The 26,711-nt window shown below is 39.2% G+C and overlaps 1 protein-coding gene across 11 annotated transcripts in view; it reads left to right on the forward strand.

The window, feature by feature from the left end:
- ABLIM2 (actin binding LIM protein family member 2) overlaps positions 1 to 26,711 on the forward strand; it is a 125,793-nt gene that overhangs the window by 49,199 nt on the left and 49,883 nt on the right. For all 11 annotated transcript variants that reach the window (XR_013774211.1, XM_079305328.1, XM_079305329.1 and 8 more), the window contains exons 4-6: positions 6,139 to 6,254; positions 10,068 to 10,194; positions 12,128 to 12,221. Coding sequence is in view for 10 of the 11 variants with exons in the window: in XM_079305328.1 (XP_079161454.1) it covers positions 6,139 to 6,254; positions 10,068 to 10,194; positions 12,128 to 12,221 (337 nt within the window). In the remaining variant the exon portion in view is untranslated. The remainder of the gene's footprint in view (positions 1 to 6,138; positions 6,255 to 10,067; positions 10,195 to 12,127; positions 12,222 to 26,711) is intronic.

Genomic DNA, 26,711 nt, shown 5'->3' on the forward strand with positions numbered 1-26,711 from the left:
AGAAAGAGGGAGAAAGCTGAGGCTGACTGTAGTAATAGAAGCTTAGTTTCACTAAAATTGTAAAATTAAAATTACATGTACTTCTTACATGGCTGTCATAGTCAGGAGAGTTTGGCTCTTATTTAGGATGGGAAAGGGCAGGACATTGAGTCTTTCAGAAAGAAATGAGTTGTCATACCTGTGGTAATACTCTGGAAATGGATTATTTTCGAGCAATGTCTTAGTGTTTGGATTAGTCACATTGATTTAGTAAGCATATGTATGTCTGTCTAATGTGGTACCTGGAATATAATTTCTGTTACTTGTGGGCTGTGTGTTCACTGAATATCAAAAATCTGGGGTTTGATTTTATGGGTATTACCGTAATTAATAAAGTTGGAGGGGTTGGTGTTAATGTGCCCAGTTGGAGGAGTGTGTGCAATAGTTACCCCTTTAGTTTCAGTATTCTTACACTTAAAAGTTGGAAAGAAATTTTGACATGTAAATGATAAAGAGAGGACAACTTGACCCTTGGGTGGAGGATAGATTTGCACATTCATCCCAGATTAATAAGGAAACAGTTTTGTGTTTGCTTTACAGAATTTTTATATTTAAGTTTTTCTGAACTCAGGAAGTTTTCTTTTAAAACAGTATATTGACAGAAATGGAATATGTGTCATGTAGATGTGAGTAGTATGTGGAGGGGAAAGAGGCAGATACATATTCTTCAAGGGTCTGCCTGCCAAACCCAGCTATAAAACCTCTTTCAATCCATTTGTATTTTTACTGTCTTCAAGAAGGTAATTCACTTTGGCCAGGCAGTTGAATACAAAAATCAGAAAGCTGAAACCCTTTCCTTTCTTTCAGCAAAAGATTGTGTAGTCCTACATATATAACACTACTGCTTCTGCAAAGAACTGAGAGTCATCTTGCACTGAACTCTGCTAGGTATTGTAGAAACCTACAATGGGTGTTGAGCCCAATGTTTTGAAATCAGCCTGAGTGCTCTTGGCATTTTGATTCTAAACCAAATATGTTTATCAATATGTGGTCCTTTCTGAACAAAGGGTGGTGGTGTGGTGCTCTTCAGGTTAGGTCTGCTGCTCTTCAGAGAGAGGGTTTGGAGCACACATCCTGTGAGGAGCAGCTGAGAGTACTGGAGTTGTTTATCTGAAGAAAAGGAGGCACTTAGCTACTGCTCTCTAAACTTCCTGAAAAGAGGTGTAGTGAGCTGGGGGGTGTTTTCCCCTCCCAGGCATCCAGTGATAAGACAAGGGGAAATGTCTTTATGCTTTGCCAAAGGGGATTCAGATTGGATATTAGGAAAATCTTCTTTGCTGAAAGGGAAGTTAAGCATTGGAAGAGGGTGCCCAGGGAAGTGATGGGTTCACCATCTCTGGCAGTGTGCATGAAATCAGTAGATGTGGCAATATGTGATGACATGAGCATGGTGGTGTTTGGCCAAAGATTGGACTTTGATGACCTTGGAGGTCTTTTACAACCTTAGTGATTCTAGGATTCTTTTGTCTATATGGAGCATCTCCATAGCCCTAGAATAATGTAGGATGGAAGGGAATCTGTGGTGCTCCTGTGGTCCAGCCCCTAGCTCAAAGCAAGTCCAGTTTGAGTAGACAGATGATGGGATTCCTTTAACATAACTCCAGGGAGATTCATCAGACTCTCTGAACAGTGTGTTCCAGCATTCAACAAGCTCGTGGTATTTTTTTTCCTTATATTGAGTTGACATTTCCCATGTTCCAGCTTGTCTGCTGCCTCTTGTCCTTTCACTCTTTCCCTCTGAGAATGGCATGGCTCCCATTTTGTGCAGATGCCATCAGGTGTTTTAGACAGCAATGCAACCTCCCTGAGCAGGTGCATCTCCTGCAGCCCCTGCCTGCTGTGTGTCCTGTGCTGCAGCTCTGACCTGGCCACCTTCCCTCATCTCCCTCCAGACAATCTTGTCCTGAGGAGCCCAAGGAGGTGCCTGCTGCAGTCTCAGAGGATGAGCAGCAGGGAAGATCACATCCCTGGCTCTGCTGCTGCAGGTGCCTCTGGATGTGGCTGCTCAGTTCTGTGGGGACACACTGCTGACCCATGTCCCACATGGTGTCCACTGGGACCTCCACACCTTCTTAAGCTTTCCAGCTGGGTAACCCTTGTGGTGCACTGGTGCATGGGGCTGTTCCTCACTGCTTGCAGGATTTAGCCTTTTCCCTCGCTGAAATTTGTGTAGATAGCACTCAATGTCCACTTTGTATCATCATTTTAATCCATGAGGATTCATCCCTATGGAGCACCTTGAGGGATGTGATTGTACCAGGTTCAAGTTAGAGCACAATTTGATCCTCCTGGTCCTTAGGCTGCAGTCTGACATTACACCTGACCTGGTGTAACTGCAGCCAGCTACTGAAATGAATAGCTTTGCTCTCTCCCCAACCTGACTATGGGCCTCTGTTAATTTTCATATATCAAATTTTGTTGAATGTTCAGCCACAGAGTAGGATCAGCAATTTAAAGAATAAATGGCCATCCATCTGCTTTGAAAAAAAAAAAAAATTTAAAAAAAAATTTTTCTTTTGTCCCTCCCAGAAAGCTTGAATGACTTGCCCACAGCTGCATAGATTGAGGTGTGGTGCAGAGGAAGACAAGACCAGGACCTGACCTTTTGGTATCAGCACGTGGTTACCTGGATTAGGCTGATGGTGATTTGATGTTTTACAATATAGTTTGACCACCTTCAGATTTTTTTCTGGGTTTGCAAATATTGTAGGCAGGTGGATAAAACAAAATTTCTTGGGAGACGAATCATAGATGTATTAAAATTCTACAAGTAATTTGAGAGAGCTGCTTTAAAAATGCTTCTAATTCTCATTTTAAAAATAGATTATCCAACTGTGAAAATCTCACTGAATATTTATTAAAGGATAAGTAGCTAATTAAAACCCTATCCTGGTTTTTGCAATACCTAGCAGTGTTCAGTGGGTGACTGGTGGTGAGATATCATTGTATTTGAAGGCAGATATGCTGCTCTTAGCCTAAAGTTCTATATATAGTCCTGCTCACAGCTTAGAAAGCTCAGAAACTGAAACCTTGTTAATTGAGTGCTCCCACCTTCTGTTGTGCCTTCACTCATACTGGCACTGAAATGCTTGAGCAGAGCTGCTTGTGAGAGGGAGAGGTCAGCTGGTACAGGAACACTGACAAATGTGTTGGGTATGAATTCCCAGTGAAAAAGACAGCAAAACAAACTTTGAGGCTTATTTATGGTTTAGAAGACCTGTGAGGGGAGAAAACATCTGTCTGCTCTTGGGGTGGACAGCTCCAAGGAATATCTCTCTGGGGTTTTAGAGCAAGATGTCTTGCTTATTTGGAGAACAATAAAGAATTGTTGCCCTCTCCCATTGGAATGGAAAGACATGATGAGCAGCTACTGAACTCTTAGAAAGTAAACAGGACAGGGTTTTTATGGGCTATTCCCTATGTGCCCTCCCATCTAAGGAGGCTCTGTCAATGCTGTGGTGCCTGTGAGCTTTGGCATGTTGGGAGGTGTCATCTGCCTGGTTCTGTCCTTGTGCCATATATAAATATATAAACATATATAAATAGTATATACCTAATATAAATACCTTCCTGAGTAAGGAAGATGTGTTTACCTTACCTTTCCCTACTGCTCCTTATATATTACTTACAAGATTTACTCACAGTCATTCCTTAGAGCAGTGAATTGTGCTCCAGCATGTCACCATGTCCAGGATTATTAATGGTGCAAAGGCTGCAGTTTTACTGAGACATCTCAAGAGAGCCCAGCTGGGTCATGAGCTGAGCCCAGCCTTGTTTCCTGCAGAGACTGTGGCCAAACACAGTTGAAGTTTCTGTCCTGCCAGGGCATGGAACTGTGCACAGGAGTGAAGGATGCCAGGGTAGTTGTGTGGCAGTGAGGGTGGTTCTGTGATGCATCAGTGGAGCAGGGTGCTGGTTTTATGAGGCTTTATTTTGGAGCAGGTAACCAGTGGTTATAATAAGCCTGTGTCTATCTGTAAATCAGGATGAGATGTCTTCCTGAAAACATTCAGGAGATCAAGTACAAGTTCTTGTTTCAGTTCTGGAATGGTTGAAATCCCTTGGCAAATGTCTTCCCAGTCAATTAGTAGTGCTAAGTTCTAGTCTTGATGTGCAATATTTTGTTAAAATGAAAACATTATTAAATGGTGTCTTTCACATTTGCAGTAGAAAACCAGGATATCATTTAAATCATCACTCCATTTTCGAGATATTTTTGGTAGTTAGTCACTATATAGTGTGTATCACATTTACTAATTTTTATTTAAATAGATGTATGTTCATTTGAATAAACTTTGGGTTGGTCCAGATGATCTTCAGAGGTTCTTTCCAACCTCAATTCTTCCGTGAGTTCATAAAACCATTTTATTATTCTATGTATTAGAAGTATCTCTGACTTCAAAAAGTATCAAAATCTGTTGCAGACAACAGTTATGACCTAAAAAGATAGAGTTGGAAAGGTTTTTTTTAATATAACACAGAAGTTTGCTGCTGCTGCATTGCTGCTAGTGCTAGACAGGACAGGTTTGCTCACTGGAGTGCAGCTCCATCACATCCTGTCTGCCACAGTAGAGACAGTTGTCTTCTGGTTAGGTTATTGAGTAAATTTCATGGTACAATATCCTTTTTGAAACAGATGGAAATTTATATTTCCATCTGGATCTATACTGTGTTGGACCTTGTTGTACCAGAGTCATGCACAGATCATTTAGTTGGGTCAGAGAGTAAGGCAGTATTAAAGGCTATTTCCATAAATTATTTTTCTGTATCATAACTTTAGGTAAGTGATAAGATAAGAAGATTTTGGACTATAAAAACCTGGGAAAGAGAAAAAAAAAGTGAAATGCAGAATTCACTATGAGATATCAAAAAAAGAGAGTAATATTGACACTGTGTGTCCTTGTGATTTTTTAAATTATCACCAATGGTCCAGAATGGATGGCAGTGTTGAATATTTACTTAGCTGGTTTCAAATGTATTTTAGTAACATTATACAGAAACAACGGACAGCATTGCTTTTGTTCTTTTTCCAAGTAATAAAAAAATTCCTTTAAATGTAATTCAAGTGTAGCATAAACTTCTTCTAGTCAGTTTAGGGAGAAAAATAATGTTTAAATTTAGCACAAAGTATCAGTGTAGTTTTTGTAGTGGAGACAACCTTGCAATTGGTATGAATTTGATAGCATTTGAGGGAGAATGCCATGCAGAGTTTTAATGAAATAGTGTGATCAGATGGACTTCAACACGAGGCAGAGGGTGTGTGTTGTGTTTGTGCCCCATTAAGCCATATTTTGATAGCTTGGACAGGGATTTAGTTGGACATGAGCTTTGGGTGGAGTGAGATGTGCTCTAAATCCTCACCATCCTTCGCTGCATGTGAAGTGATTTGTCCATCTGGTTCCCTGAGAGAAAAAGCCTCAGTGGTTTCTGTGCCCAGACAAGGAAATGCACAGCAGAGAGCTTTTGTTTTAAGAACATTGATAAGAAGGAAAGATTTAATCAAGTATAAGGAGAGCTGTTGTTGGGTAGGGAAAGCAAGTAATGTAGATACTGTGGGTTTTATAACTGGGATAGTTTTTTTCCCTTTGAGAATTCAATAACATTTGTTTTCTGAGCACAAAGATTAAGGGAAAGACTTTGATATGGTAAAAAGTTGTGAGGACAAGTGCTGGTTTTTAATACATTAAAGTCATCACTCTTGTGCAGCTATTTAACAACATAAAAGCAGCAGCATTTGCCCCTACTTAACTCCCTGTAATGCCAATTTTATTTTCTTTCTGTAACTGATCCTGTTAGTGATGAACTCTGGCTGATACTACATTTCTTAGATACACAACAATTTGGACTTGAGTGCTCACTGTGTTTTTGTATCCTTAGATATTATTTTTTTCCCTGAGAAGCTGTAACCATTTGCATTTGAAGTTGCCTGTTTGATGCATCCCTTTGATACTTAAGCCTGTAAGTGACTGGAAAACTGAATGAGAGCTGGGCAGCAGAGGAAAGGAAGCCAGAGTATAATCAGTTCCTTTATAGAATGATACTTAATTTTGATAAAGGCATGAGACTGTAACCAGTTTGCTTTTGTTTCTGCTCTTGTAGGTTGCCTTTCCCTGCGGGTGACCGGGTAACTTTCAATGGGAAGGAATGCATCTGCCAGAAATGTTCCCTGCCCCCTTCCAGCAGCACTGGCTCTTTCCCTGTGCAGAACCTGCGGAGTAAGTACAGATTTCTGCTCTTCTCAGTCACTGCTTCTTAGTCTGCACAGGTTTAAAAATCAGAATTTTACACCAGTATTGACACCTGGAACTTCTACTCCTCTGCTGCATAAGAGGTGTCATAAAAAAGCCACGTGTAAAAGTATAAGGTGGCTTTTCAAAAAAGTCTGATATTAAAAAAAAACAAAGATGGTATCATTATAGGATTAACAATACATCAAACCTCTCAAAAATTTGATTAAAATGAACTAAATCAAATCTTTTGGAGAAAAACATAATATAGATGTTAATATTTTTTTAGGATTTAGTCCAAGTCCAGCTGAAATAAAATCCAGCGTGAGATTTAATGATTTGTAAGTGTTCCAATATTGCTTCAGAAATATCAGTGGCAGAATTGCATGGCTAAATACTACACAGGCAGGGGTTTATTGTGTGAAATGTCACAGGGGAAATTTACCTTTTCCTCAGACTATTGTACACTATCAAAAGATACAAACACTGTGGGAAAGAAATGTGTTCTTACACCAACCTTTTTGCAGTAGATCATAGAGGTGGTGTTGCTCTGTGCTCCGTTCCTCTGCTGTTTTGCTGATGAAGTGCTGCCATGCTTTAGCAGTTCACCTTTATGTAATTAAACAGCAGCAGCAGTTCAATGAAACAGCAAAGACAGAAAAATATTTAATGAGTGTTCTATGAAGCTGGATTCACCATAGCTAGGAGGGGCCCATGGGTTGCTCTTCTTCCTACATAAGGAACCTAGCCCACTTCTGGGAGAAATCTCTCCTTTTTTTATTATTTCTTTTTCCCCACATTTCTTCACAAAAGTTTTCACCATCTTGTTTCTATTTTTTTCACCAGCAAAGCTGCTCTGTGATGCTCTGTGAGATGCTCTACTGATTCCTCTTGCTAATGCCATTCTCTCTTGGGGCAGCTTGGCCCCCTCTGTTAGGTGCTTTATGTTGTCACTTATTCCAGAGATGGATCCTCCTTGGCCATCTTTGCTGTCTCCTTGTCATATGTGAAGTGCCTTTGGCTATAATGGACATTATTTGTCTGGTTGAGTACTGACAGAACAAGTTCATTTGATTATCTGTGATACAGAATCCTTTAATGTATTTACATTTCCTTTTCTGTGCCCACGCACACCGTGGAGAGTTTTTCTTGTCATTGCACTTCCCCAGCTCTCCTGTGTCACTGCACTGAGCCTTCCCAGAGCAGAGGTACCTGCAAACCTCAGCAAACCACTTGCCTCAGAGGTAAACAGCACTGGGAGCCCATCTTTGAGGCAAAGCCTGACCTTGGAAAATAAAATTTATCTTTTCCCTAAATTCTATAGAGCAGTGAATGGTGTATCTCCTGAAAACAGCTTTCTTGGAATAGACCTTAATGCTTTAAACAAACAACTCTTGTTTAAAACATATGCTTCAGGCAAGCCCTTTCAAGGAAGGAGTAGTACATTGACCCACTGGAACACTGGGCTTGTTCCTGTCTCAGAAGTGTCTGATGTGTACCATGTGTGCTGTTCTATTTATCTCAGCAGTGCTTTCAGAACATCTCTTGGGGACTCACTGAGCTCCCAACATCACTGCCCCCCCCTCTGACATGTGCTTCTATTTTCATCCTCCCCTTTTGCTTCTCACCTCCTTCATGCATTCCATTTGGAAGAAATGAAGAATATAAAATATTTGTTTTCTTCCCGAGTCCTTGAATTTCTTATTATATAAGTACCTACCTCTCTGTGTTGTTTGGTTTTATAAAACAGTAGCTCTGAAGACCTCTTGTGAATGTTGATTTTGAGAGAGCACTCAGGAAAAAATATCAACATGTAGCAGCAAATTGATGTGTTCTGCAGAATTATTGCTTGAAATTAGTTGAGTCACCAAAGGATGCTCCATCCAAGATAGGAAGACAAGGACACTGCATTAGTAGGCACTGTTGGCATAGCAACCACAATATTTGTTTGTAATTATCTGGCTCTTTACAGAGAAAACAGCAGTTGGGGGAAAAAAAGCAGCTCACAAAATGCTGCATTTATGCCCACCCAAGCTTAAACCAGATGAAAGGTGAATGACATCTGAGCACATGATGTTGTATTCAATTTGTGAAATAAACCCTCAAGCAATGAGATTAAATTAGATTTCCAGATGAATCCCCAGTACAGGGGAGATCACAAACAAATTTCAGATTGCCATTAAACAACAGATATTGTAGAATACTGCAGGGACTAAAACCAGGCACACACCCAAATGTTGTTTTTATTAGCAAATCTCAAATGTTCTGATCTGTAGAGCACATGCTTTTGTGCTTGTTTCCACGTATTGGTGCTCGAGAGGGTAACATTAAATAGACACATTATTACTCCCTCAATACATTCCAAATCACTAAAGGAAAATAAAAACTGTGCTTTATCATTGTGTGCTCAGATGTGAAACATTTACAATTTCACTTACACTGTCTCATTAGGGTCATGTAACCAACTAAATACAGTCTTAAATCAGAAAGTTTTTAAGAGGACTGTTTAAATGTTTTAATGAGTTCCTAGGTTGAGAATTCTTTCTTAATAGCTAGATAAATCTTTTTAATGTTTTTGCATGGCTTTCTCTTCTATGTAAGACATTGTTATATTTTTTTTTCTCTCCTCACCTTTCTGAATGGTTAAATGTTTTTCTCTAGAAAATTGTTGGTATACCCGAAGAGTTCCTAAAAATGCTATATATTTTTCCACATGAGATAGAAAATATTTTATGGAGGATTAGAAGGATTAATGAAATATTGGTTCTAGAATCAATTTATCAGTGGCATTTATCCCTTTTTTGCCACATATTCTGACTACTTAAACATTTAGTAGGAAAATCATACATAGGCAGGAAATCTGTAGAGTGAAGAGTGGATGAGAGATGGAGCTTGTAGGGTATTAGAGGGTTCATTCAGGATATAGAGAACCAGATCCAAATCCCATGTCAGTGTAACATCTCTAAAGAGAGCACTCACTGGTGGATGGTTCACATGGAAACTGAGTGTAGGTTTGGCATTTACTAGCCTAGTAAAAATCTTCCATTGTTTAAAAAAAGGCAGCCAAACCCCCAGACAGTCCTGTTCTCAGTTACTCTTTCTGGGGAGGATAGTTAGTTCACCTACAGACTGTTTAACCATCATAGACTGACCCCTGTTACCCAGTTATTGCATGTTTTACCTGTATTTTTTGTTAGCACTACTTGGAGCTTTATATAAGTGAATTTTTATAGAGAATAAATACAATAAATACATAGACTGCCATCACTTTCACATATTGAAATGTCACTAATGTCTCTTAAGTATTGGTGTGTTCTTACTAGTTACAGGAAACTTGGTACCAGAATTTCAGCTTGAGTTTTTTTTCATAGTTGCAAGAAGAATTTTGAAATAAGTAGAACTTGCAGATATAGATATAAAGGCAAAGGCTCATGTGAAGAATCAGTTATTTATTTTACTCTTTGTTTTTTTCATTTCTTTTATTGGGCTGACTTACAATGCTTGAAAAATTAATCAGCAAAACTTACTTTTTTTTAAACAGAGTATAAATGAATTCAAATAAAGCCTAAGTCAATAGGAAACTGAAGCCATCAGCTTTTTTTCTTTGAATTATGCATGTCTTGTAGCAATGTCAGAGCTTTTTAAGGGCAGCCCCCCTTGCCATCCACCAGTGAGCAGTGAGTGAGCTGTGGAGCCCTCGAGAGCTGTTACTGGGACACTGATGGAACTTGTTCTGCCATAACCAACTGCTGCATGACCACCTGAAGAACAGGTTCACTCATTTGGGTTTTTCTCTTGCAGATTGTGGGGGCTGTGGTTCAGAAATAAAAAATGGTCAGTCCTTGGTCGCCTTGGACAAGCACTGGCATTTGGGCTGTTTTAAGTGCAATACGTGTGGCAAGCTACTGAATGCAGAGTATATCAGCAAGTAAGTAGAGCAGTATTTTCACCTCTTTTCAGCATTCTTTTAATGCAAAATAATTTATCATTGCATACCCTTTATTGGTTTTTATATATATGTTTAGAGGTATATAAGATATTAGAGAGTATTGTCTAAATTATTATCAGGATTGTATTTAAAAATGGTATGGAGAAAAGTAGAAGTCACATTTTTCCATTTACCTGGAATGGGTAGCTATGCTACAGAGAGGCAGCAGGTGGAATGTGTTTCCAAGACCCAACTGTATGCTCTTTTTACCTGTGGTTTTGCTGTCTGTGATGCTGTAATGTCAACAAGCAGGAACTGTCCTTTCTGTATGTGTTACATAAGAAGAATTGTTAGCCAGGAATCCAATAATGATGTACATACCATGCTTTGTGCTGCTCCAGACCTTCGTGCTGCCAGATTGGGGCTGCAAGTGATGACAGCACTAAGGAGCAGCACAAAGTATGCACACAGACCACATCCCATGTCACCACTTTCATCAGGCCAGTGACATGCAGGCCTTTCACTGGCCAAGGCACCTGGGATTAATTTCTGCTTCAGAGAAGTGTGTTATGTTGAAATTTTCTTAAGCAGCAAAGTAACTCAATCCCCAGTGCCCAGAGATGATGAAATTTCAGAGCCTTGTCCCACAGACTTTAAACAATTCTTTGGATTTCCATTAACACAAGTACAACATTTAATTTCACAGCTTATGCTGGAAAGCAATTTTTATTAAAAGGGTGTTTTTAAATAAGGTTTTGCATTGTCTCAATGTTGTGTTAGTGTCCTGTATTTCAGCACAGTGCTTTTATTTTAATACAACCCCTCCCATAAACTGTAGATTAATTATTGCAAAATCTTTTTAAAAAGGCTAAATGCCAAACAAAATAACTGAAGAGAAGAAACATCTTGCCTTTAATTAATTAAATTAATTATTGTGATAACTTATAGGTTAGTCTCTAAGAAATCCAACTTCCATGCTATAAAATTATTTGCTATGTTTCTCCAGGGAAATGTCTGATAAAATTATGCCTCTGCTAACAAATCTGTCTGATCATGGCCTGCTTTGGTACAACAAATGAAACATATTTAACTGTGTTTAACTTGAACTTTGAGACACAAGAAGAGGCTCCAGTTTCTTCTTAGAGCAATTTCTTTTTATTCATCAGTTTAATGGTCTACATGTACAACTTAGTAAAATATAAAATTAACACATTCTTCTCAGGACAATAGTCCAGATTTTCTGGTCTTGATGCTTCAGAATAAAAACTGAGACTCCAGGTTTTTTATTTCATATTTCTAAGTTGTGTCTTAACTCGCTGGTGGTGATGGACACATTGTGCATGAACACACTGCTGCTCAGGCTGAGTTCTTGCAGTCATTGCTGGCTTCTGTGGAGCACATTCCCAAGATGTTTGATCCATGACTGTAAGCAAGTCCAGTCAAGAGTGCCAGTAGATTTAAATGTTTATCAAAACTTGGTTTACAGACAAGATATTTGAGAAATTACTCTCTGCAGGCTCAGCTAAAGGATTAGGTCATACATATACTGGATAATGCATCAATTGGAGGAATTAGATGATAAGAGAGGAAGAGTAATATGTAGAAATTAACTGTCTTTTCCACAGAAGGGAAAACATGTGAAACAAGTGAATGGGTAACAGGATTTAAAAGTTGGTGTGAGGGTCTCAGAGACTGAGTGTTGTTACAGGGCTGATGGATGAGTTTAGCAACAAAGGAGAAAAGTGTCAAATGTAGCTGTTCGTTACTATTCAGCTTTTTACAATATTGATAAATACAAGATACTTGGGAGGCAAGAAAGCCCATAAATACACTATGAAGTGTTGAAACATTGACAAATTTTGGATGCATAATCTCCTAGTAAAGTGTAAGCTTACAAAAAGCAACATCTGTACAGCCTGTTGTTCTTCCCTAGGGATGGGGTTCCATACTGTGAAACGGACTATCATGCCAAGTTTGGGATCAGGTGTGACAATTGTGACAAGTACATCACAGGAAGAGTGCTCGAGGTAAGGAGAGCCTGTCATGTAAGCACATCTCCAAACAAAAAAAGTAGCTCTGCTGGGTTTAGTCCTCTGCTCACAAATGAGTGTTAATGCAACAGCTTAAAGTTACTGTTATTAAATACCAGGAACTTTTTCTGTAATTAGGTTTTCTGTTTCTTCTGTTAATGGTTTGGTAATACACAAACTCCCTAAATGGATATTTATGGTACTGGAAAATGTTCAGGCAGCAGAAGTAATAAATGAATGTGTTATCAGGCACATTTTAAAGCTTGCTCTAAGGTAATTTGTAATTTCTGCTATTTGATTCTCTTATATGTTCTCCAAAGATAGGATGAAGCTGTTGGAAAGTAAAATAAATTATTTGAACTGTTTTTGCACCCATAAATGAACCATGTGACAGATATTTTTTTTGTGCTTGTTGTTCTAAGAAGCAGGAGGTTGTTTAGTGGAGGTGTATGTTTATGCATTATGCAACAATTCCCATATAACTGACCCAGTGTCACAAAATGAATGTATTCCTTTGATCTGAATAAGATTTATCCTTGGATCTAAGTGTATTGTTACCCTGTCAGTGTCATCAACTATCTGCTTTTTCTTTCTGCTTTTCCCTGTGAAGTTCAAGCAGTACTGGAGTTAGGAAGAGGTGCTCAGTTCACTCTTTTCATCAGCCAGGAAAGCCTGGAGAAGTCCCAATGGGCTTCCATCAGAGAAAGGTCTGCTTGGAGTCACACAAAGACCTAACTGCCCAAGTGGACAATTATGGTGGATAATTATAACTTGTTAGGGACTGATGAGCAAGTATCCATACTAGATGGGAATGTGTATTGGATGGGGTGATGTGGTGTTAACATAGACATGAGAGAATTCCACTGACAAATGTTTTTGCAGATCTCTCTGAAAAGAGATTTCTAAAAGGGAATTTGTAAGAGTATAAAGACAGCTTTCTCACTTTTTTTGCACACAATTTTCTCAGCTGGAAGAGGCAAAACAAAAGAAACTATCTTAAAACCTTCAAAAATGTAAAAGGTGACCAGTGGCAGCTGTTATGTATTTTCAGAGATGTTAACCATTGACACTGAATGAAAAGGAGTGAAAGGGGGTGATTTGAATGTGAAGGTAGTTAGGAGAGGTGAATGCAGAGAGAAGAGTTAAAACTGTGGCAAATTTTGAGTGCTCTTACTCAGAGCAGTTTACAAGGAGTGATTAATGCTGAGATAGGAGAAGAACAGAAGCTCCAGTTTCTGGACTGACTCTTGGATTCACAGTATTGTTTTTCTGTCCTGGTTCTTGGCTTGAAATATGTGCAAGAATGCTCTTTTTATGTGGTAATATTTTACCTGCAGTCTGGTTAAACAATAGCATGTGGTGTGGTGTGATTAAGAACTGGGTCATTACTGTCACTGTGGGTAATAAAAAGAAAAAAAAAAGTCTTAAAGGTCTTCACAGTAACAGTACCAAGTGTGATTTATGGGACCTGGGAGCACGTGTGACTGCGGTTGATTCTCCTGACTGCTTGGTGAGAGTGTACTGAATAGGAAGACAGTTCCTTGTTTTTATTGTAGGTGGGCCAGTAACAAACTTGGGAAAAGCTAATTTTTGAAAGCTATTGTAAGAATTTTGCCATGAAAGATTACATATAATGATTTTGGTCGGTGTATTTGTGTGTCTCTCTCCTGTCCATTCCCCAGTGTTGCTCTAAGCAGCAGTACATCTCTGTAGCACTGATTCTCATCCTGCTTTGGTACTGGTTCAGGCTGGGAGCTGCTTTCATTGGTCTGTGGCATTTAACTGTGGAAAAACTGGTGCAAGATTCTGAAACCTTTTTAAAAAATAGATGAGAAAAAAAAAAATCTGTGTAAAAGCACAGATTGCATCATTGTGAAACAGGAAACAGGTTGATGTTAGGATGGAGCAGGAAATGGATTTGAATGGTTGCAATGACATTTAATGTCTGGACTCTTGTTGGAACAACCTGGAAATGTTATGATCTGTAAACTTTTTTCCTATAGAATTGTACAAAGCATTTGTTGATTTGTGTGCAAGGAAGCTAATGGAGCTTGAGCACGAGTTCATGTCACATGTCCTGTCATTCTGCTGTCACAGGAGGTTCTGTTCCTCATGACATCTCCCAGTATATCTGCTCCCATCCCCTCTGTTTTCCATGACATTTCTCAAGAGCTTTCTGTAGTTCCCACTGCCTGTTTACAAGCAGTGGCTCACACTGTGAGCCTTGCACAGTGATCAGCCTGGATTTCCATGAGTCTTTGGCACTCTTAAGGGATCACTTAGAGCAGCCATTGAGTTTCAGAGTGGACCATGGAGAGCAGCTGGATGAGGAGGCAATGCACACACACACCTTGTTTCAGCAGGAAGCCAAGCAAAAAGTCCTGGGCTGAGCAAACAGATTGGAAAGGATGCAGAGAATGTGTCTGTAGCTAACATGGTTAAGGCATTTGTTGTTTGTGTGCAGCAGATGGACTTGTTCAAAAGGCTTGAACTGGGGCTGATCTTTTCTCTCTCTCTGGTCTTGGTGTTGTACTCAATGTCTGTTTGTCACCAGCAGGCTCACTGATATGTTTGTGTATCTCCTGGTCAGGAGCACAGAAAAAATACAGGGTTGTCATGCCTGTTCTTTTGTTGTAGGGCATATTATTATTTGTGGAACTGTCTGGAATACTGGCACATTTCCCAAATGTATTCATTCAGTATTTCTTTTTACCATCTTGAGTATTATCTAGAGAAACACAGAAATAATAGGGCAAATTGCTCCTAAAGTGGGGGGAAGTCTTGACAGCAATACTTATTAGGCAGAGGAATACTCTCCCAAGGGAGCTGCTGGAAGCTGTCATTTAGAAAGTCTTGTAACAAGGTTGGACAAGGCACTGGAGAATCTGTGTTAGGGAGCAGTTCTACAATGACAAAGGGAGGGACTATATGACCTAATAGGATTTTTTCCATCTCTGATTTTTATGATAATGTCAGGAGGACAGCTGCTTCCACAATTATTCTCTGTCCAGGTTTTATAATACTGTCACCCTTTCCAACACTTGTTCATTTGAAGTGTTTATTCAGCAGAAAGGAAGGGAGAGTCAACTAGTGTGAGTTACTGATAAGTTATAAAAATATGGCTGTTTTTGTAGGTTGTCAGCCAAATACAATGATGATTTAGTTACCTAAATTCTTCTCTCAGCCTATTTTCTGGGGGCCAGATTAATTCCATGTAGTAAATGGGCTTAAACACAAGATTGCTTTGTTTATAATTCCTTTCTAGTTTCTTTCTTCCTCTCCAGTCCACCTTGGCTTGCACTCACTCTCCCAGGGAACTTGTACTGGAAAAGCTGTACAAGGGGCTGAGCAGTTCATTTATGGAGATGATAAATTTTGTTACTTTTGAAAGCAATGATTTTGCTTCTTGGTTTGTTTGATTTTTGTTTTAACACTACCCACCAGTGCATTTATGGACAAGATTTGCTTTGTTTGTGATGCATACAGAACTCTCTTAAATACAAATCAGTCGTCTCCTAGAAGTTGTGTTATTTTATCCCTGACCATGTATATTGATAAACCTGCCAGCTTAAGTGAGGAGCAAGAGGTTGCTGGAGTTTACTTTCATAGTTTGACTAAAAATGCACTGTGAAAACCTTTAGGGAGAGAAAGGGTTTACTTGAGTGCTTATGCTGTATCTCTGTTGCCAATCCTGCAATAGTTATGATCATGCAATAACACACATTTTAAAATAACAACCCATTGATTTTTATGACCAGCCATTTCCCTTTTGTCATGTTGCAATCTATTTCTCTGCACTTAGCACTAAAAATATTTTTCTCCTTTTTTTTCCTATTACAAGCAGTAATTTATTAGTTAAAATTTCAGCTTGTGTTATTGAGCATATATCATAAAAAAAGTTCTTGTCTTTTTTTAAAAAATACTATATTTCTGATGATAATTTAGAGCTTGCTTCAAACCTCTTTCATTCAAGAAAAAACTTCCCATTTGTTTCCTCATTTTTAATCAGTCTTATAGCTGCTTTTTGCTGGGGAGGCAGAGATGTGTTGTCTGTCTCCCAGTCCTTCCCACACAGCAGGTTGTGTAAAAGGTTTAGAAAGCTGTTGAGGTGCATGACAAAACTGTGTGACAGCCAATGACTCCTCCTTGTCCTCTCCTGGGAGGCATGTCTGGATTTCCTTAACATCTGACACTTAGAAATATCATCTCAATTCCAGCATCTCTCTATTTTAAAGTGGTCCCCATTAAAATAATTGAAAATGCTTTGGATGAGATTGATTTTTAGTTTGTTTTTTTTTTTTAATGTTGTCCCCTTTAATTGATGAACTCTAAGGAGAATTTATAGAACTAAGACTACTTTTTCTCAACTTTTATTTTACAAAACTGAGTGAACCCAATTCTCTGCTCATGCAGTCAGCTCCAGGCTTTTCTGGTGATGCTGGCAGACCTTTCACAGTGGGTTCCCAGCTGGAACCACCTTCTCTCAGCATGGGTGAGCACTGTACTCCAGAGAGCACCTCACCACAATCTTGTGTACTGATAGCAACCCCTTCCACTATTTCTAAAGAAAGCACTGTCCTGCTATATCCCACACTGGTGCAATTTTTTTCTGTGAGTTCTTTCACATTGACAGCCCATAGCAAGAGAGTACTTTGAGGGGAGGGGTTCTCTTCATCTGCTGTTTCAGCTGGTGGTTTCCTACATTGTTAGAGGAAGCCTCCATATCCAAAGATAACCTTCTGGGGATGTTTTAATATTGGCTGTGAGGAGGTTGTGTTTGCTTGAATATGCAACTGCATCCCATCAGTGGCCAAAATACTGCACAGGGGTATTTTCAGCACTCCACTTTATCTACAACTGTCCCATGATTCACAGCTACATGGCTGTGGTTTAAATGTGTCTTACAAGTGCTGTTGAAAATCACTTAGAGCAGTTGGAACCATCTTTATGTTGAGTATCTGACACCCTAACAAGCAGCATGGCACTCAGTTTATGTGGGGGAGGAAAGTTACCATTTTACTAGTTTACATGTATGTGTAAATGTCTAGAAAATCCTAATCAATATGTGTGTTTAAAATCTATTAATCTCAACCATATGTTAGTTTGAAATAAGGGAAAAAATGCATGCACTAGCCATGAATGAGACCAGAAATGTCAGTAATTTATATGTCAATTAAATGTCACTTATACCTCAGTGACTTATTAATTGAAACATGAATCTTATTTTTCATAGTTTGTTTTTGGCTTTGCCCTGGGGTTTAGCTGGTTTTGTTTGCAGCCATATCTACTTTGTAAATCGATTGCCTTTCCCTTTGCAAGAGTCTCAGTGCAGCAGAGAGACGATACTAATTCTTTGCAGCAGGGAGTACAAATTTCTGCCTGCAGTGTGGAAGAATGGTTCATTCTGCAATGTCTGTTAGCCTGCTGTTTCATTAACAACAGGACCTACTGATGTGTGAAAGGACCTTGAGCAGCTTATTCTATAGGCATTAATAGTGGAACATGCAATAAAGGGGCTCTGTCTGCACGGGCAGAGGGCTCCCTGTGCATGGGCAGCCTCGGGAGGGCTCTCAGAGCATCCAGTGTCAGTGCTGCCTTCCTGAGAAACTGCTCTCTACACCAGGTTTCTCCCTACAGCAGAGAAGAAAGAAAACTGTTGGAAAGACACATCCAAATAAATCAGCGTTAGCTTTTGCAAAAGGAGACCATCTAAGGTAGGAAACGTTAAGCAGCACTTTCAATGCATAATGTTTGCTGGGATGCAAGGCATTTTGCAGCTTGGGAATGGTCTCTGGTTTGTTGCCACTTCCATTTATCTGGGGCTGCTGGCTTGCAAAGACAGGTTAATCATCAGTGCATTGTATCTGAATTTGGCTGGGTAAGTGTTGACAGATGACTTAAACCTTCTGCTTTAAAACAGGCATCATTAAAAATGCTATCAGGAAGCAAATAAATAGCAATGCAAATGATTTTCTTCCTTATCTTTTAGTGTTTTCTGTAGCCCAGTTAAATTGGCGTAGATTAATTTAACTCATTTTTCTCCCACTTTCAGCCTTTTCATTTTTAGCCACTTCTCTCCAGAATAGAGCTACGCCTATCTGTATTTATTATCTGAACTGCTAAAAACTCACAAACTGTTCATGTGTCAGGAGAAAACTATACACTAAACCAAACTCTTTGCATAGCTTTTACCCTGTAGATAGTTTGTTAGGTTTATTGAAGAGCACTGAGTATCATTTGATGATAGCTTAAGACTTACATTTTTACCAAAGTAAGGCATTCTGCAAACTATTTCTGAATAACATCCAAAAGTTTAGATTTGCAGGAAACTGGTTGTCAAAGAAGAAAGAATGACTGTTGCAGGTTTCGTGAGGGGTTTTTTTAATTCTTTTCTTAGCTGCTTACTTGCTTTTTTGTTGAGAGTTCCTCCCACATGTGTGAGGAAAGTCCTCAGTAGTGCTGCTGTGCGTTTGTGCTTGTGTGGGTTTGTATGTGCTAGTTTTAGTGCACAGTTTGTTTTTTGAGCCTGGCAGTCTTATGGTGTCCATTGCCTTTCCTCATGCAAAAATATATTATAAGTTAACTGTCTTACATTACCTGAATTGACTGACTTAGGGGTCAAAGGAGTGATTCCAGGAGTCACCCTGGTACCTCCTGAGCCTCAGACCCCAGCACACACACTCTGCCAGTGACACTGCCTCTCTAAGCCATGTGTTGCTGTGGTGATACATTAATGCCCAGTGCTATTTGCCAGCATTTGTGTGTTCTTACAATGTGAAAAATTGCCCCCTCATGGATGTCTTCAGTTCCTCCCCCAATTATTTGGTGTATTGTTTTGTTCCTGGTGGTTTTCTGGCCCACACCAGGGGGATGCTGCAGCTCTGCAAAGCCCCAGACCTCCCCTGATCCAGTCAGCAGCACAAGCCCCTGCCTCTGTAACCATGGCAGTGGTGCAGCAGCAAGTTGCTTTTGTTGCTAAAATGTCTCCAGGATGCTCTGGCCCGTGTGAAAACAGCTCAGTGTGTCTGCTAATAGCAGGAGAGCAGCCTGTGACTCATTTCTTGTAGGTTTAGGATTTTTTCATCCTAGTAACCTTCAGCATTTTTTGTACTTTTTCAAATTTCTTCTCCCTTCTCCACAAGTAAGAACTTCTGAATGGTACATTGAGTTGGAAGTATGTGGATTAGATTTGAAAGTAGAAACTTCCTACTTTAAGGAAAGATTATTGATGTCAGTTCTGCGTGTGACAGCAGCATTTCCACTCCCAGGTAAATCTAGTGATCCAGAACAGCAGTCCTTACTCAGGCACAGAGTGAGAGACAGCTTCTGTTCTCTGATGTTTACAGCCCAGATCACCAAATTCAGCTTGAAAAGAGCTGTGCTGGCTTCCTCTGATAAATCAGGCAGTGAGCTTCATTCTTCCCATCTGAAATGGGTGTGCTAAATACACAGCTGCAAAGTTGAAAGTTAAGGGGAATATGTCTGCAAGTCATCTGTCTCCTTCTGTACTCCCTCTCTCCTATCATGAGCTGGCATAAGTGAGAGCCAGCTGCAGCTTGTCTTGGCCCCTAGGTGGGTTTTAAGGAGTGGGAAAGGAAAGAGGAAAAGAAATAAAGGAGATTTGTTGAGCAGATGGAAAACAGAAGCCTCTTCCAGTCTCAGTAGGTGGCAAGAAAAATTGCAAAGCTGAGAAGACAAAAGAGGCAGATCACTCGCTCCATAACAGAAACAACTGAGTGCAAAATCAGTGGATTTAGGTATGACAGACCATTTTGGTTTACAAGAACATTTCCCAAATTCTGTAGAATAAAACGCACTTTGGTCCTTTTCCAGATTTTACCTGATTGTGGTGGGGCTGAATTTGCTCCTGAACCAGAACTTGTTTGTAGATGTCACAGAATGAGATTACAATTGTAATAGTGCTATTTTCCCTTCTATTACTTATTTCCCCCAATTATCCCCCTTATGGTTTTTAATTAATTTTATTTTCTCCCACAAGCATTAGAAACTTCTTTGAGAGTCCAGTATTATAGTAAGTTGTTATCATTCTGAGATAAATGTTCCTGTTGGTACATTTGATCTGCACCTTATACCTGGAAGAATAAGAAGTGTGGGAAGCAATTAAAATGACTCAAATGTGGGTGGGAATTCTCAAGGCTCTGGAAAGCACAGCAGGATGAGCCAGAACCAAAACAACATGAAATAACTGTACATATGAGATTGCTAGAGCTGTAGGTAATGCTGCAGGTGTGTGTAGTGAACATTTCATGTGACTGTTTCTTGGCGTGCAGTAGGATGATTAATGAATCCAGTAAGGAGAAGATGAAGAGAATGATTGATACAAACCATTACACTGCATTTACAGTGGTGTAAATCCTGATGAAAAGGGTTCATTTGCCTTGGCAGGCTGTTGGAGTGAGTCAGTGGTGAGTCAGGTCCACTGTGACTAAGAGAATTAGTGGCTCTCACACTTATTTCTCCTCAACACTGTTATATGACATAAACAATAGATATTTTGCCAAATACCTCTGCCTTGACAATGCTGCCTGTCCCTTCAAACCCAGTAGATGATATGACAGCTGTTTACTAACTTAACCATTACTCTGTACAACTATTACTGAGTAATTCTTCAAGTCCTTCTGTTGCATATGCAAAACTCTGGCTTTGCTAGAAATGTGAGTGGAGATTTTATGTGATTCCACTTAAAGCTGGTAACTGAGCAGAGTGTCCTATTCCAAGCACAAAGGTTATTTTCTGAATAGTATCACTCTGATTTGAATATACCCCTTAGATTTCAGTTTATGGAAGCCAGTATAGTCCCTGCAATATGCCACAATGTGGATGCAGTGGCAGATTTATCAGTGTGTGCATCCATTGGTAACACTTGATGGTGCAGTGCTGTGCACCTTCTTCATGCTACTCCATGAGAGAAAGGCAGGAAAAACATCTTAGCCCTAGATTTTACACAGCCTTTTGGATTGAATGCACATTGTGAAAAGTGGGTTGAAGCACTGGCCAAGAGCAGGAGGATTGTATTAACACGTGGGAATAAGCAAGAACAACCCCTGATTGGGTTTGCCTAATTGGTGGAATAACTTGATAGGAAAATTTTTCTAAGCCAGTTCTGTGCTGTTAGGTCAGAGAGTTATTGGATAATATCTTATGTAGTTCTGGAAGAAGGATTAAAACCTTATCTCAGCTAAATACAGGGAACTGCATTTACTTACAGAAATTATGCATCTGCCTTTATAAATCAATGCAGTGACTGATTGGGCTTTTTAACAACAAAGTGCTGTATCTCATTCAAAAACTTTATTAAATTTCATAAAGGTAAATGTGTGGAGTTCCTTTTTATACCTGTGCTTCATTAGCAGTTTCCTGTACATTCTTGGCACATAAGAAAAAGCACAGTTCATTCACATAATGGCTTAATATCTCAGTAAAAACAATCATTTGGGAAATGAATTAAGTGTAAACAGAATGAATTAAATTCCACTAAAGGATTTCAGTGATTTTCCACCTTTTTTATTTATATACTCTGAAAAAAATATTCCCAGTGAAAGTACATGTTCCTCAATGTTGAGTTTAAAATGATAGGTAATAAAACAGATATGAAATGATAGAAAATGGCAGCAGAACAGAGCCAGCAGATTTTAAGGAAGTCTTCTATTGAGTGCAAGAACTAACAGTGTTAGTTTGGTAGAGGACTATCATGATGGTTGAGGATTTGGAGATGCTCAGGGAGTTGAACTTGTTCAGCCCAGGAAAGTGATGGCTTTAATGGGACCTAATTGTAGTGTTCCCATACCTTGAGGATGTGGACACAAGCACCTTACTGAGAGGCACATGGTGGGAGGGCAGGAGACAACTGTCACAAATTTAAAGAAGGGAGATTCTGACTGGATAAAAAGGGGGAAAAAATCTCTAAGAATAACTGCTATCCATTAGAGCAATATTCTCAGAGGTTGTGCAGTCTCCATCCTTGAAGGTTTACATATTCAACTGAAAAAAATCCTGGGCAGAATTGAGTATCAACCTTGCTTTGAGCAGGAGGTTGGATTAAGTGAATTATTCTATCATCCTGTGGTCACTTGCACACTTCCTGGCTTTAAACTGAATTATATTTCTGTTGCCTGTACTATGAAGTTTACCTGAAGGACAATCAGTGCCCTTTAATGAACAAATGGGAATATCCACGTGAATGAACATTACTAAGGAAATGGAGACAAAATATATACAAAAGAGAATAATTTATTGTCTAATCAAAGTTTTACACTTTCTCCCATCCCTACATTGACTAAGTGTTTTTCCCCTTCCCATCCCATATATAGTAACTTCCCTCCACTTCAAAAGCAGCAGTAGTCAAATCCAATGTCTTCTAAAAGATCTTAAATATTTCAGGTTGAGAAGCTGCCTGGTGGGAAGGCTCATTGACTGTGGTTTTGTGCTTTATTCTGTTTCCATTTGCTTGGGCAGGTGGTTGTCTGGTGATGACACAACTCTCCAACAAATTTGTTCCGTGTGAAAAGCTTTTAACTAAGAATGCTTTATTCTGTGGGCTTTGTTTGTGGGTCAGGCAGCTGCACCATGCCTTGGCAAACCTACCAGCTCAGTGCTTTGTAGTCTGTTTTTCATTATTTCTATTCAGGGTAGGGTACAGTTAGGACTTGGTTTGGGGATTTTAGAGTATGAGGTTGGCAGGATTTGGATCTACCTCAATTGACAACACTTAGTGGTAGTGAGGAACTATTTTAGCAACTATATTGTATTATACACTCAAAATGGAAAATGTGCTTTGATATGCATTACAGCAGTCTAACCTTTTGTTACTTCCACAAACTCTTTACTCCCAGCAATAAAATATGTCAATTACCCCTATGCATTTTGATAACACGATCAATTTTTTTATTGTTATTATTTATTGTTTTTACAGGAAAAAGTTTACTGATAGCTTTTAACTCTCAGGAAAATAATCAAATAGTTGTAAGTGTATCTAGTACATTGAATGATTTTCTGTACTTTGTCTTCTCTTTACTAACTACTTCATTGAGTAATGCAGTGATATAAGATGTGCTTGGACTTCAGTGATAAGCACACTGACATAGAAATCATGATTGTTCATTCCAGGACTCAGCTCAGACCCTGAGTTTTAAGCTGCTCAGTTTCTCCTGTGTCAATCCATAAGCAATTGTCACTCTTCAACTGCAGTAAAAAATCAAAATCACACTTCTAGAAACAGCAAGAGAGACCAGACAAGCAATGTCATTGTGGTAGAGTTACAGTTATTGTGCATATCATCTTTTATATATTCTACCATTTCATCAGTTATGGCAGCTATAGCCTGAAAATGAGCAGAGTTTTTTGCTGAGCTGTCTGCAGTAATGTAATATATTTTTCCTGGGTGATGACAGCTAATTTAAAACTCAAACTTAGCTAGTTAAGGTTATTCCTTTTGGTATGAATTACTCTAGTTTTGCTAGCACTGCATGTTTTCCAGGCCTGGTGATCATACTGCTCTGAAGACTTTTGAATAACACCCCTTACTGTTTTCAAATTGTGCTTTGAATGATTTAGTTCACATTTGCCACATCAGCTTTATTCTCCTTTTCAACCTCTCAGGTTATGGGCAATGGGAAGAGGTTGCATGTGCTTTGTTGCAGAGCTGTCTGGTCCTGCTGTAAGTGAAGCAAGGGTTTGTCTGTTGTGCTGTGGGACAGGCTGAACACTGTGATGGTCCCTGTGCTCAGGGCAGCTCTGCAGGAGGTCCATGGCTCCCCTGGTAAAACATTCCTCATGCTGATAAAACATTCCTTATGTTGATCAGCCCAGAAGGATCTTCCTTCTCTGCAGAGGAAGCTTCACATTCAAGGGGTCTCTTATACCTAAAGGGAAAGAATTAGCTCATAGCACTGAGTCCCAGAGTGTTGAGACTGTTTGACTCCATGTAAATTACACTCTTGGAGTGCAGCTTGGTGATTGTGGAAAGCTGGTTCATGGTCAGTTGAAGAAAAATTAAATTGTTGGTAATATACTGTATTACTAAGGACACACTTTGCAGGTTTGAGGTAGTCTCAGCTGAAAATTAGTGTTCAAATTGATCTTCACAATAATACTAGCTTCACATCTGGATTCCTGGGCACAAAGACCTGGTGCAGTCTTGAAGCAAATGTAGGATATTGAGAAGGCTTTTTAGAACCTACCACTTCAACTGTAAGACATCTCTCAGAGATGAATGTCACTTCTTCTGTGCTGTGTGTGTGTTGGTATTTTATTAAACACTAAGACAACAATCTGTCAAACCGGGTTTTCAAACTGTGCAAAGTAACCATATGGTTAGAAATTTGTGAACTACCTCACATCAATATAAGCAAGAAGAGAAAAAATGATGAGGCTTTTATTACAGCTAAACCTAAACCATACAATATATGCTGCCCTAAGCTTGTAAAATAGCTGGGTTCTGCTGGAACCAGTTGTTCATCTGTGACATCAAGCCCCTGAAATTGAGGGGACAGGAGAAAGGAGCCCTGATGAAAACCTCCTTGGCATTTACCCAAGGGACTTTATGATTCAGACTCAGGTCCTAGGTTTGAATGTAATTTATGCTATCTAATCAGAGTAACTGCATATACATGTCAATAAATAGTATTAATTAATTCCTGCATCAGCTGCCTAGCCTCAGGTTCAGCTAGATCTCTCATTTAGAATTATGGTGTGGTCTTTTTAAAATACTTCCAAGTGATGAAGTGCCTGCTATGTCTTGTCTTCAGTGCTTTGATTAAAAGAAAAACAAAATAAATAATAATAAAAAATAAGGGGCAACAAGAGCCATTGTCAGCACTTAAACTTATATGGAAATTTTTGAGTTTGTGCCGTTTTAATTCAGATATAATTATGCAGTATCCATTTGGGTTTTCCTGGTGTGATCATCAGCAACAGGATGACTACACTTTTCTCTCCTAATTTTTCTATTACAGGTTGTCTATATCATAAAAGAGGTCTTTCTGTGCCATTCTATACCTAGTTGATGCTCCTGACTGTGCAAGCGAATTCACTAAGTGAACTATAATAATATATTTGGTTGTACTGTTAAATTTAGGGAAATAGACTTTGTTCTGTGATGCATCCAGGTTATCTGAGAATCTGTCCTGGCAGTTTATTTTAGCAAAGAAGTAATTGAATTCTCTTAGAGAATGTTAGCCAGGGAATTGTATCATCTGTGCTAAATCAGTTGAATTATTGAGGCTATTCATTCCATTAGCAATGCTTGTGCACTTCCAAGGGAAATTATATTTCTTTTCAATTTGATATGCCAGACATAAGTTTATCTGGTGATAACTAAATACTTTTCTGTGCTTGAACACCTGCTCTAAGGCAAGCAATTTTAAACCTGAAGTTTCTGAAGTTTAAGCTCAATACTGATACTTTGTGGTCTGGTTCTTTAAAGGTATCATCACAAATAGTAGTGACCAATCTTCCATGTCTAAAATGGCCAAAATCACTCTGAAATCTGTACTAATGATAACATAAAAAGAGGGAACTGGAGTAGAGCTGTTTTCAGAATGGCAATCCTGATATGATGTGTTGCTCTTTATTGCCAATCTGAAATGCTGCAGCAGGTTTTCAGGAGGGAATCAAGTTAACACTGATGCAGTAAAATCAGAGATGCTTTAACCTAGATTTACTGCATTCCTATAATTGGTATTGTGAATGGCAAAATAGCCCCCATACACAGATTGCATTCTTTACTATAAATGCATCTGAAAGCTTTGAAATTTAGTGAATAGGGAAGAGTTTAAAAAGTCATCTTTGTAGTAACAGGGCTAAATTTCTAGATTGATGGAAGAGGATTTACAGTGCAGTACTATGAGAGCCTGTTTACATGCTGAAGGCAATGGGGCAATAATTGATAGTAGTTTCTTAAAGGTAGCCATAATCCTAGTAGCACTTCCAATGTTTTTCAGGTAAGCAGGTTATGAGACATTCTACATGGACCAAAATTTTCATGTTTTTGACTTCAGGAGAATTTCTACAGAAGAGAGGATTAGCTTAATCTTAAATTAAACCTAGTTTACTTTAGCTCTAATCTGTAGAGTTACTTGGTGTCCTGACTTTTGTTCCTAGTGGAAATGGCATTGACCTTGAGCCACCTGAACCATGGGCAGTTCTGTCTAGCATGGAGGAGTGTAGAGTCAAAGAGGAGAAGGGAGATGCCCAGACCTGGCTTTCAGTTCCATAGGGATTTTGAAGAGTGGAGAGTGCTGGGAGCATGTGCAAGAGCTGTCTTTGGGATGTTGAGCTCTGTTTTTTGAGTGCCATCTGAAAGATGGGGTGAAAGTACAGTTTGGAGGGCCTGGCCTCTGTTCACTCAGCAGAGCACAACTCCACAAGTGCTCTTTTTGTCACAGCTCAAGGCAACAGAGCAGGTAATTGAGAGTTTAAATATATGAAAAATGGCAATTTACTGAGCAGTTCTGAGCAAATTGAGGG

Source organism: Erithacus rubecula, assembly GCF_903797595.1.
Source record: "Erithacus rubecula genome assembly, chromosome: 5".
In the NCBI taxonomy this organism is placed as follows: domain Eukaryota; kingdom Metazoa; phylum Chordata; class Aves; order Passeriformes; family Muscicapidae; genus Erithacus; species Erithacus rubecula.